This window comes from Lampetra fluviatilis, chromosome 2 (genome assembly GCF_964198595.1).
Source record: "Lampetra fluviatilis chromosome 2, kcLamFluv1.1, whole genome shotgun sequence".
NCBI lineage: Eukaryota > Metazoa > Chordata > Hyperoartia > Petromyzontiformes > Petromyzontidae > Lampetra > Lampetra fluviatilis.
In genome coordinates this window covers 29,303,827-29,317,161 of record NC_136276.1, presented here as the reverse complement: position 1 = coordinate 29,317,161, position 13,335 = coordinate 29,303,827, and the positions used below count along the sequence as shown (strand labels likewise).

The 13,335-nt window shown below is 45.5% G+C and overlaps 1 protein-coding gene across 1 annotated transcript in view; it reads left to right on the top strand.

Annotated features, from left to right (window-relative positions):
- Window positions 1-513: 513 nt before the first annotated feature.
- LOC144945014 (protein argonaute-1) overlaps window positions 514-13,335 on the top strand; it is a 31,304-nt gene continuing 18,482 nt past the window's right edge. The window contains exons 1-6 of the mRNA XM_078873179.1: window positions 514-705; window positions 6,912-7,080; window positions 7,870-7,990; window positions 9,547-9,728; window positions 11,891-12,027; window positions 13,162-13,296. Of these exons, the coding sequence (XP_078729305.1) occupies window positions 675-705; window positions 6,912-7,080; window positions 7,870-7,990; window positions 9,547-9,728; window positions 11,891-12,027; window positions 13,162-13,296 (775 nt within the window). The 5' untranslated portion in view covers window positions 514-674. The remainder of the gene's footprint in view (window positions 706-6,911; window positions 7,081-7,869; window positions 7,991-9,546; window positions 9,729-11,890; window positions 12,028-13,161; window positions 13,297-13,335) is intronic.

Genomic DNA, 13,335 nt, shown 5'->3' with positions numbered 1-13,335 from the left:
TGGATAAGATCACGTGATGCAATAAGGGGGGGGCAGAGGGGTGGTTAGATCACGTGATCCAATAAGGGGGGGGGGGACAGAGGGTGGTTAGATCACGTGATCCAACGACGGGGGGGGACAGAGGGTGGTTAGATCACGTGATCCAACGACGGGGGACGGACGAGGGGGATAAGATCACGTGATCGTGCCAACGGTTGGGGCCCTGAGGGCGGAGGGGGTGTAGGGGAGGGGGTGTAGGGGGAGGGGGTGTAGGGGGAGGGTGCGTAGGGGAGGGGGTTTAGGGGGAGGGGGTGTAGGGGAGGGGGTGCGTAGGGGAGGGGGTGTAGTGGGAGGGGTGCAGGGGAGGGGGTGTAGGGGTGGGGGTGCGTAGGGTAGGGGGAGTAGGGGAAGGGGGGTATAGGGGAGAGCCCCCCCCCCGCACAACCCAGTCACGTGGGTGAGCGCGCAGCCAATGCGCTGCGTTGTTGAGCGCGAGGCCTCGAGCCCGTGCATAACAAGGCCCCCCCTCCCCCCCGCTCGCGCGCGCGGGCCCAACCCGGGCCCCGTTTCGCTCGCACTCTGCCCGCGTCCTCCTCTCGGCGTCTCGCCCGCCCGTCAGGCGCCGTCGTCGTCAAACCTCGTCAATCCCTGCGATTGACGACGCTCACAAGACGCGCCTCCTCCTCGTTAATGGCATGGACACAGGAGTAGAAGCTACCGCTGTGGGTGCGTTGAGAGAAACAACAACACCCGTGGCACAGTTGCGTTGTTGAAGAGTGGCCCGTAATTGTGGTTAATTCGTGATGTTTTTGTGGGGCACATCTCTTGTGTAAAAGTGATATTGCCGCACATATTTGGTATTTTTTGTAACGTGTGTGGCCCTTTAGTACAATGTTTACATTTTGGGTTAAAAAAAAAGTCGAATTTTGGAACAAAATAAATGATTGTTTGGCATCATAGGTGGCATTCGGTGGGCCATTTCTGGTGCAAAAGTGTTTTGAGCCACAAATTGTTTGTATATTATATATTTAACCAATGAGGTTTCTCTAACTTGTGTGCTTTCCACGTGTGCACCTTTAGTTTGTTTATCATTCATACACGGTTATTATATATATGGTCAAATGTTTTACAGTAAGCACAGTCGCTGTGCGAATTTCTATTGTTTGGTGATGTTGTTATTGCCACTTTCTGGATGCTGCTGCTGCTGTTTATGACTTTGCTCGAGGAGTTTTTGGCTCGTAAAAGCACCCGTGGTTGAGAGCATAAACCACCTTTTTGCCACCTTTTCATCTCTGCGGTGTAATTTACAACAACATGGATAAAAGGCAACAAACATACGAGATATTTATCTCGAGCGCCGCTGATGCAAACACGCTCCTGGTCCCTTTAAATGCGGCGGTGGCACCGACGTGTGTCTGTTGAGGTCGCTGAGTCAAAAGGGGGACAACGCCACTCGGATGTTGCGGCTGCATTTACTTCTGTGGTATTGTCGTCACAGACACGGCAATGTGCGTCTAAGCTCGATTAAGTGACTTGTAGAACGTCGGTGCCGTTTGTCGCGAAAGACGGGAGCTGCTGCTGATGCGTGTGCGCTTCATGTAAAGTGATCGATGCCTTGGCACTGTATTGTTGGTATGTGTGTGTGCGTGTCAGCCAGTCGATGTATGGATGTGTGCTTAGTATATTATTGGTGTGCGTATTACGTGTTTGCATTATGCCTTTGTTAACATAGGTTATGCGTTTGTTCGCTATGAATATAGCTTCAAGTTCATGTATTAGGTATAGCCCTGTGAGCCATTCGGCTCTTGAATCGGGTGCAACCGCAACAAACAAAAAACATGAACAAAAAACATCTTAAAGTGAATATGTGACTGAGTGCAAACAGAAAATCCAAGAAAAGACAGCAAAATATTGCTGTTGCGTTCGCGAGCAGTTTCGGGATTGTGATTACTCTTAGTTCTGTATCAGCACTGTCCGGTATTTATTTCCTGTTGAAGTGTTGTGTATGCTTTGCGTGGGCGATGGTTGTCCACTGTTATTGTTGTTCATCTGTTAGTGCAATAGCAGTGTGCTTTATTTGTGTATCTCATGTACAATGTGTTTACTATTAGTGTTAGTATTGTGTGTATTCACGAAGTATGAACACTGCACCGTGATTTTTTGTTAGTGGGGATGTCGTTTGTCCACTAGTGTAGTTTGCTGTTACTGTTAACTCGCGTGGACATTGAGTGTGCGTTAACTCTCTGCGTTGTTGCTGTGTACCTTATGAGTTGAGGTTCTGCGTGTGATCCCTGTTAGTGCGAACACCACTGCACCCTGTTCGTGAATTGGTGACCTGCCCATCCTGGACATCTATGAAAAATAGCTTAATAGCTCATCGGATTCCTCCAGTCTAAATACATATTTTGATTCTCAGTCCCATGTGCATTAATAGTGTAGGGACTGTTCACGATTGGTGTATCCGCTGTGTGTTCACGATTATCGGTGTGTCACAGGTTCATTCGTGTTGTTCCGCTTACTGTGTGTGGGTTAATCAATTATCGTCATCAGCCGTGGTCTACACAACTGGATGAACGAATCCACGTACTCTCAACAACCCTCACAGCCCTGAGCTGATCTCATTGCTCGATCGCAGAAGTGGTTGTTATCTGTGAAAATGCTGTCAGGTGGCTTCAAGTCCGTCTCTCATCTCTTCCATTGGTCACCATCCCTTAACAAGTCAATACCTTCTTCTTACACGCGTTTGTCCCACTCATGTGGGGTCCGCTGTCCTTGCCAACCTTCGCCACGCTGTCCTGTCCTGCGCCATCTCTGTTTCCTCTCCTCGGGCCACCATGTCCGATCGTACCACATCGCCCACCTCTACTTCTGCCTTCCTCTTGATCTCTTTTCTTCCACTTGCATCATTTGCACCTTCTTACCTACATAAATTTTTCCTGTTGTCTCTCTGTTGTGAAAATGCTGTTGTCTTTTCCATTGCAACCACTCGTTTTGCCTCTCTTCTCACTACCAGGTATTCTTCCAGATGGTCCCTCTCGTGTTCTGCCACTCCTTAAACTTGGCCTTTTTCTCTCTTGTTGCCTTTTGCACTTCATCACTCCACCATGTTTCCTTCTGTTGCATCTGTCTTCCTTTGCTCACTCCCACCGTACTACCTGTTGCTTTCAGTATTGCACTCACCAGTTGTGCCCACATTTCATTCACACTCCTCCTAGGCCTTACACTTGTTAAGTTCTCCATAGCTTGCCTGCAGTATTTTTCTTTCTCGTTGATTAGTTGCCACCATTTCACCCTACTACAGTTCTTTTATCTCACCTTCCTCTTCCTAACAAGTAGTCTATGTTGTCCAGTCACACACACTCTCCAGGGATTACTTTGCAGTTCTTCACTCGTTGCTTCCTCCTCACCAAAATAAAATCTGTCTGGCTCTTCACCTCTCCATATGTCCCTCCTGCTTCTGGAATTAGGTTAATCACCACTGCAAGATCATTTGCCTGGGTCATTCGAAGTATGTCCTCTCCGCCCCCATTCCTACTGCCATATCCGCATCCTCTATGGTTCCTTTCATATCCTTACCTCTTCCCGCTTTTTCACTTAAGTCTGCGCCCATCACCACTGCTTCATCTACCGGTAAACTCTGAAACTCCTGCTCTAAGCTCTCCAAAAATTCATCCTTCTCTTGCCTACTGCAGCCCATCTGCGGGGCATACGCAGGCACCACATTTACAACCCCACTGTCCAGTACTAGTCTGACTATGATCAGTCTGTCATTCACTCTTCTGACTTCCACCACCTTTCTCTTAATCTCCTCACTCGGCACAACTCCAATCCCATTACGCCTTGCTGTGGTTCCATGGTATAACAATTTAAACCCACAGCCAATATATTTCGCTCTGCTGTCTTTCCATTTTGTTTGCTGGATGCATGCGATGTCGACTTTCCTCCTCAAGAAGTCCACTAATTCCTGACCTTGTCCTGTCATTGTTCCAATATTCCATGTGGCCAACCTTCCTCTCGGAACAACCTTCTGCTCTTACCATTTTGTTTCTCCATTTTGATCTGTGCAGACAACATACTACCACCACCCGGGTCTGCACTCTCTGCAGCGACAGAGTCATTGGGTGCCGAGATTCTTCGCACATCCTCTGCCCACTTAAGGGCTGTGGGGGACTGAGGACCATTTGTTTGCAAGGACTTTATATCTTCTTGGTTCTTTCGGTAAAGTCACGTAGAAGGGAAATAATAAAATAATTAAAATAAAACAATAAAATACAATTCTCACGACGTTTCGGCCACAACGCAAGCAGCCGTCCTCAGGTGAAGAACAGGTCTGTCGGTAAGACAGACGCTGTCTTCCCGACAGACCTGTTCTCCATAATAAAATAATTCTCACGACGTTTCGGCCACAACGCAAGCAGCCGTCCTCAGGTGAAGAACAGGTCTGTCGGGAAGACAGACGCAGTCTGTCGGGAAGACAGACCTGTTCTTATTATTTCCCTTCTACGTGACTTTACCGAAATAACCAAGAAGATGAATCCCTGCAGTCACGAAAGCTTTAAATCGATAAGGACTTTATATGTTTTGGCTTTAGGCTTTTACGGCCGGTTGCTACCAGACTCCAACCCTCTTCTCTTTTTATCCTGGCTTGGGACAGGCAGATACGAATTTTTGGTGGAGTTGATGTCTATAATTTGTGTTGTCAGATCCATGTATTTTTCTTTCTGCCTGTCAATGTAATTGGAAGCATGCATCTCTCCGTGCTTCATACTTCTTGGCTTTTGTTCAATATTCTTTGTTAGTGTCTATTTAAATATGGAGTAGGCTAAATGACCAAAATGCAGGATGAATTTAACTACTAAATCAGGGTAAAGAAAATTACATCATTGTAAGGGGAGACTTCAATGTAAAGTAACTTAGGCTGTGACCAACTTTAGCTGAGGACAATGTTAAACTATTATTGTGGATATGTGATACTGTGCCTGTCTTTGTATCATCTGATTCATTCTTGAGATGTTTGATGTCTGTATGCACTGTTGAATTGTTTGCATGGTTGATTATCGTGTTAGTTATTGGCAGGCCAGTTTGTTATATGGTCGTCTGATGTAGTAATCTGTTTGGTTCATAACTACTATGGTGTTTGAATAAAGAAAGAAACAATAATTCTGTAGCTTAAGTTGATGTGATGTCAATGAGAATTGCATGGGGAATGGGCCATTACCCAGGTACTCAGGTGCATATATTGTATCCAGATGTTGCCACCACGTGTCACTCGTACCGCGTGGCCAAAGGTGGTAGTGCCCTGACACAACTGCTCTTTAGAAACACAGACAGCCTATTGTGTCACAACTAGTGAAATGTATCAAAGAATGTAGCTGCAATATGTTAAAAACTAAGCATTGTTGGAAATTTCTCAAATGGTCAATCGCAATTGAGACTCGAGTGTATATCTAATGTTGACAGAAGTGGTAGGCCAGTGTTGCTCTTTTTGACTTGTTTATTTTGGACTAGCTGTACTACCCGGCTTCGCCCGGGACTTGGATCCACCACGCGCGACCGCCTTTGTCTCCCCAGTGGCGATGTTCACACACCACAGCAGTTATTTGTTTGAGGCTTAGTCGACCTAGGGAGGCCCAGGAGCAGTTGAAATAATCGTCACCGGTGGTGGCCGTGAGCGGGAATCGAACTCGGGTCGCCGGGTTCGTAGCGCGGCGCGCTAACCACTACACGACAAGGCGTTACGCTTCCACATGCGCGGGTCACGTAACAGATTTGACGTCACAGTTCACTTGCCGTGCAAAAAATATATGCATTATTGAGCCCCCCCCCCAAAAAAAAACAAAAGTGTATTTTTATAATTTTTGCTTGGTGTACTGTCTGGAAAGTACCCACATGGCAAATTTCAAGTTTGTTGCATGTCGGGAAGTACGCTAAACATTTTTGAACAGACACACATGCACAACTTTGCCTTTTATATATATGGAGATGAAGTCTGAAATTAGATTTTTAAAAAAGTTGTGGACTGATGAGATAGAGAGAGAAGCGTTTCTGCACAATAATGCACGTCCGCACACTGTGCATGCCACAGTGGATTTGTTTAGAGTGTAGCTGAGATGTTCTGGTACGTCCGGCACACAGGGCAAGACTTCAGATCTGTTTGGAATTCGGACCTCCGAGAGAAGCTGCACGAGGAAGGCAGTTTGTTGGCTATGGATGTTGTAAATCGACACCCTCATAAATTAGATGTCCCCTCTAAACGGATATTCCAGCTAAATATTATAAACCAAAATAAAAAAATTAAATAGTGACAAAGCGGTGATGCTATCATGACTTATAAAGACCGGTCCGAGGATGTCTATGCTTCTGGCATTAGGAAGTATGTGGGCTGTAGAGGACATGTGTTTTAGTAGAGGGTGGCTAACCATTTAAAAATAATTTATGGTCCTTTTTTAATCCACTGCTGGATGAAGGCGTCTGCATTCAATGTCGATTATTGGGGTTGTTTGGCCATTATGCAGTGCAGGTTAGTGAAGGGGGTTCAGAACTGGTGGCCAGGAATCAAACTCGTTCAGCCTAGTACGCTCATCGCTGTCCCACCACTCCACCCCAGAGGGAGACTATATAGATGTATGTTCTGTTTGTCATTGATTCTCACAACTATTTTCTGCAAAAAACATATTTCTCTTTGTTGAAACACCCACATATCTGGATGTTGACATGGCTAGCTGGATAGTTCTTCCTTTTGTTAGCCGGTTGAATATTGTTGGATGTTAACATGCTCAGAATGGTACTCCTTCGCCTAGTTTCCGGAGACAGCCATACTCATACATTTCCATTATGCTGATTCTCCCCTATTCGAGAACACATACAGGGGGCGACAGGGATATTGGTAAATATGGCTGATTTAACTCTTCCCTCTCTCCCTCACCCTGCAGGGGATGTGCTGCCCCCTCACCTGCAGGCCCCTCGCAGGCCTGGCCTCGGCACGGTGGGAAAGCACATCAAGCTTCTGGCAAACTACTTTGAGGTGGACATCCCAAAAATCGAGGTGCATCACTACGACCTGGACATCAAGCCCGAGAAATGTCCTCGAAGAGTCAACAGGTGCCTAAATGCCTTTTGCATACTGCACGCTGCTAAGCTCATCTCCAGATGATGTGTTGGTAACCGCCTGTGATTCTGCGCTTTGGTTGTTGATGGATTTGGTAGAGATTTGTGAGACTCCTAAACCGCTCGGCTGTAAGGTAACGAGAAAATGGTACTACAGCTAGTGAGTTGGTGAACCTGTTTGTGCAGACATCTACAAATGCTATCTCTTCATATGCGTGCGGGTTTTTGTTTAATGCATGGCCATACCTGGAAGGCTGAGGCCAGGGATTTAGCGGCAGCTGTTCATCTCCCTGTGGCATCCTTTGCAGTGATGTCATTCATTGCGATGACTTCCTATGCACAGCCTCGTGTTAACGGTAGTCTATTTTGGAGGTGTTCTTGCTGGATTGGCCTGTTTTATCCACTTGGTCTGGTTGGTTCAGACTACCGGGTAATGTGAACATGGCTATTGAGGCCCTGTCAATTGAGGTATGTTTAACCCGTTGCCCAAGGAGAAGAGATTGACCTCTGAATTGAGTTAGAGACAGTTCGGCTCTCAAATAACCATTACCCTAAAGAGATTTGTGGTCTCAATAGGCTTTCACCGAGTTCAAAATGAAGATAATTTATTTTAGTAAATAAAATAAGAATATCTCTTGAAACAGCATGGATTTGCTCTGTCACATGTGCTCATCATTGCTGCTGGCACTGATGTTATTGTGCAAACGTGTTGCTCTTCGCCTTGTTGTAATTTAAATGTAAATTTTCCTGTATAATTTTTTTCTCGTCTCTCGTGGGAACTAGGGAGGTCGTGGACTACCTGGTCAACCGCTCCAATGTGCAGTTTTTCCGGGATCGCAAGCCGGTGTTCGATGGCCGGAAAAACCTGTACACGGCGAGTGCACTGCCCGTCGGAAGAGACAAGGTCCTTGCTGCAAAAGCACAAATTAACAAAGCATCTCAACATATTTGTCAACAACACTGTTTTTAAAAACGCAAAAACTTTATAACAGGCAACATATTGAGCAATTGCCGATCAGCACGGTTCGCGACGTATGGTTCTAAAGAATTTTGATTTAAAGCTTTCGTGACTGCAGGGATTCATCTTCTTGGTTCTTTCGGTAAAGTCACGTAGAAGGGAAGTAATAAAATAATAAAAATAAAAATAAAACATAGTAAAATTATTCTCACGACGTTTCGGCCACAACGCAAGCAGCCGTCCTCAGGTGAAAACCAGGTCCGTCGAGTGAATGACTCTGTCGCCTCAACGGACCTGGTTTTCACCAGAGGACGGCTGCTTGCGTTGTGGCCGAAACGTCGTGAGAATAATTTTATTATGTTTTATTTTTATTATTTTATTACTTCCCTTCTACGTGACTTTACCGAAAGAACCAAGAAGATGGTTCGAAAGAAGTTCAACATACATGTATACATCCAGACTGAAGAGGTAGCGCACTAATCTCTCGGGTCTCTTTATTCGAAGAGCACGTTATCTCTCTGGCCTATTAGTGCTGTGAAGAAGGACTATTGTCCACAATTACACCTATTATATACTTGTTAAGGCAGTATTATTGACGAAGTTGTTGATTTGTTTTAGAGATTCATGTGTGTTGTGTGTAATTTGTTTGTGGCAAAGGTTTCTCTACACTCATTACGTACATGCTATTTTAGCAAATCCCCTCCCCAGCTAGTCAGACCCTGGCGATGCAGAATTCAAGCCAGAGCAGGTAGAATAATCAAAATATGTAAATATGTATTGTAAACATAATATAATAAATATAACAAAGACATTTACATAAATAGTATTTAAGAGTATGGATTCCTGCAGTCACGAAAGCTTAAAAACAAGATTGTATTTAATTGTATGTTTTGTCATTTAAATATGTATAATACAATATACTAGAACATGTTAAATTGTTTATAGTGAAGTGTTATTATTGTGTTTAGTTTGTTATCCTACCCTCGCACTTCCAATTACCACGGGTGGCTACTTACGGTATGAAAGAAGCTCAACATATATATCCAAATGTACTCGCGTCCATATGTGTGTGGTGGAGTGGGTTGATAGGAGCCGGGCAATGGGGAATAGGCGTGGGGTGGTGGGGGATAGGGGGATTGGTGTACCCTCGAGACCAACGGACATACTGTACCACAGCACATAACGTATGGATTATTTTTTGGTCTGTGCAATAACACGCTACACATACTATATATATCATACATGTATTGTTGTTTTTTCTACAAAGATTTTTGTTGAAATAGCTAGCTGGACTAGGACTCGCCCCTAGTTCTGGCCATCAACCTGGTTTTGTTTATTTCCCAATTTCCGTACATGGCGCATTGAGATCTACGAATGAAATGCTCCTTACAAGTGTAAATAATAATTAGTCCGGCTAGCCGGAGTTTTACCATAAGCAGATTCTGGAAAAAGACTAACAAATTAAATTTTCCGTCGTTGTTGCCGCCGCTCCGCTGGTGCAGGTGGAGCTTGAGGTGACGCTGCCGGGCGAGGGCAAGGACCGTGTGTTCAAGGTGGCGCTCAAGTGGGTGGGCTACGTGAGCTGGCACGCACTGCACGACGCGCTCGCGGGCCGCATCATGCAGGTTCCCCAGGACCCTGTGCAGGCGGTGGACGTCGTGCTACGACACCTGCCCTCCATGCGGTGAGTGGAAATTCTACATTGCTATGGAGGAGAAGGTCACTTTCTCTGTGTCCGGAATTGGCAGGCTTGTGGGCGCCGTTGTGGTGAGATCTTGTCTGCCTCGCCTGATATGCAGGAGGTTGTGGGTTCGATCGCGACTCTTGTCGCTTGTATATTTGGAGTTTGCATGTTCTCCCCATGGTTGCATGGATTTTTCTCAGGGTCCTCTGGTTTTTTCCTCCGCATTGTGAATCAACATGCGTTTAGAGTAGGGTATTTATTTGGCTGCTATAAATTTCCACGTGAAAAGCCCCTTCGTTGAGCTATCATTTATGGCCAGGTTGCTTCTGAAAAAGAGCTACATAGCTCAGTAAGCCTTACCTGGTAAAATACAAAAATTGTTTCGCTCGTAGTTTTAGTTGAAAGATCCGATGAAATCGTGCCGCAATCATGGCGAATTGTGCTTGGCACAGAGAATCAGTGGGCACTGAGAAACGGTAGGCACAGTTATTACCAGGCTCCTTCTGCCTTTATATGGCCATTGATTAAAAATAGCAATATGGTTCAGACCACACGAGTTCCTATTTCGAAGCGCCTGGGAAGCCTGCTCTTTTGTTGCTTTTACGCGAGGGCGTTCGTCGATGCAACTACGCCCGCCCGCTCGCCACCCCACCCCACCCCCCTCACCACCACCTCCTGCCTCCCTTGCCGATCCTCCACGCCTTACAACACCCAGCAGCAGCAGCAGCAGATTTCAGTGGAAACGCACTTGACCAAGAAGCGTGTGCATTGAGCAATGAGCGTGCTGGGTCTCTCTCGGGGCCTGGCTTGCTGCTGGGTTCGTGTTGTGAAAGACAACCTTGAGGTTTCTGTGCAAGTGGGAGAATTACTAGTGGAGATGGAAACGTTGCTGCAAACTGTTGTGACGAAGCATTCTCATTTTTGTGTGTGAATGTCTTTGGTGTATAACGATTTTTCAAACCTTTTATGAGTGTGTGCTGAGCTTTTTATAATAAAAAAAAATACATGCGATGCTGTGTGAACCCCCAAAAGGTTTGATTTGTGCTTATTTTGTGCACAGCAGCATAAAGAGTTTGACCTTTCTCCTCCAGTAGCAATGGGTTTTCTCCAAGCACTCCAGTTCCTTCCACGTAAAGCAGTAGAAAAAAAGTGAAATCTCTTTAATAAATAAATACTTTATTTGATCGATTCCTATGAGACAAGGAAACGGCCAAGCGTCACAAGCTGGATTCTTCTGAGAATTAATCTGAAGGAGTCTGTGAGATACTTCCTCAACAATGATCACATGTTATTAATTGGGTAATTATGCTTTTTCTTGCGGTTGTATTTATAGGTTACATGTGAACCAGACATTTCCTTTGAGCCACAAGGCCAAATGTTGTGCCCCTATTTGAGCATTACAAGTAGCTATTCAAGTGGAAGCTGGAGCTGGCTGCCGTTGTTATGGAATGTTATATAATAACCTATGTGAGTGATGCACGCTAAAGTCCCACGATCATTAACATTGAGTCTAACCACATCTTACATTTGTGCGTTGTTACATAATGTGTAATTATGTGCAACATTACTATGCTGTCTAAATTAATATTTCAGATATTTTTTTTAAGGATCTGATTGGAACATTTACTTTGTTGAGAATTAAATACTCAATGAATTTCTTGAATAAAGTATCGCATGTATTTATGACTTTCATCTTTTACATGTTTACACTTGCACTGACTAATTGTGTAATTGACTCATGTAGGGTGAAAAGGTCACCACAGTCGATGCTGTTGATGCCATCACCCCTCAGCATTGTTTCCTCGGTCTGATAAATCCCACCGCTCATGCAAAGTTGACACCTAACCTTCAAAGTCCACTTTTACAATCGTGTCACCTCCACCGCTGTCTGGCTTTAGGTCTTCCCCACCCCAATGCCTGTCATGGTAACCTGCTGTCCGCCATTGTATGCACGAGTCCCACCCATCACAGCCTCCTTATAATTAGGCTTACAGTACTTTTTTTTTACCACATTTTTGTCTGAACTTCAAAATTTCCCCTTAATTTTTTAAATGAAATTATGAACATCTTCTGCTGTGCCATACCAGCCTTCATAGGTACTTGCTAACAACACTTTTCTGAACAGTCTGTTAAAGGCTATACGGGGGATCTTTGTCTTGTAGATACACGCCGGTCGGACGCTCGTTCTTCTCGTCTCCCGAGGGATACAGCCACCCATTGGGTGGTGGCCGCGAGGTCTGGTTCGGTTTCCACCAGTCTGTGAGGCCGTCCATGTGGAAGATGATGCTCAACATTGATGGTACGTGTGTGTGTGTGTCTGTCAGCATGAGTATGTGTGTGTCAACGTCTGTACGTGTGTTAACGTGCACGTGTGACGGTGTGTAAAATTATTGCCACTGGGGAAACGGAAGACGGTCGGACATGGTGCTGGCCACCCACCCCCTCGTGTGCCGTGCCGGCCTTCATAGGTGCTTGCTAACAGCACGTCCCCAAACAGTCTGTTAAGGCTATACGGGGGATCTTTGTCTTTGGTTGCATGTCAGCGGGGGCGCACGCTCGCACGTGTGTGTCAGCGTGTGCGCTTGAGTGTGTCGGTGTGCTTGCGAGTATAATGTTATGTTTTTTTTGCATATGCAGTCATTATTGACCTGGTTGAGACCATAAACTTGCTACACATACAAGCATAATCTAGTCATCTGGTAGCTGAAACCCAGAATCGAACTGAGAATCTCGGTGATGCTGCTTCGGCATCCTTTACCCCTGAGTTATGTGACCACAAAGAAGTCATCGCCTCATAAGTTTCACTCATCTCATTAATCATGTAAAACTGGAAAAGGAGAAATATAGCTGTGCTGAGACTGAATGCAGTGTTATATCATGTTTGTATGCATGCTTGCGAGTGTGTGTGCAAGTGCTTGTGTGTGTGTGCCGATATAAACGTGTTCACGTGTGTCTGTGTGTGCGCGCATTTATGCTAGCCACTTGTCTGGTGCAATGATTCACTCGCCAAGCTATGATTCCACTTCGGATCCATTGCAAGCATCCTTCAGAAATTTCTACGGACGTTTGGTGCAACAGCAGCGCTGTGGTGTGTGCTCATTGAAAGATGATTGTGGTTATCGCACAGCGTTACAAACCTGGCAACGTGGGCTGGATTCCCAGCCATGCTTGTGAAAAATGGCAAGTGGTACTGAATGAACCTAACTTGGCCCTTTTGAAGATTTTGACTTGGCTTTCAATGAGCACTCGGTACTTGGTAGAGTATATAAATAAACATCAGCATGGAGACGATGGTGCCTTGATGTGTTGTTGGACACACCCTCCATTTGCGGATTGTGCTGGATTTATAAGGTGGTCACTAACAACAATTTCCCTACAGTTCATAAGGCTCTATGCGGGATAAATGTGTGTGTTCGTGCTTGTCTTTGTGTAGTGTCGGCCACGGCGTTTTACAAGGCTCAGCCGGTGATCGAGTTCATGTGCGAGGTGCTGGACATCCGTAACATCGACGAACAGCCCAAGCCACTCACCGACTCCCAGCGCGTAAAGTTCACGAAAGAGATCAAAGGTACAAAATCCTGAGCTGAGGTTAAACGGGAAAATTTTG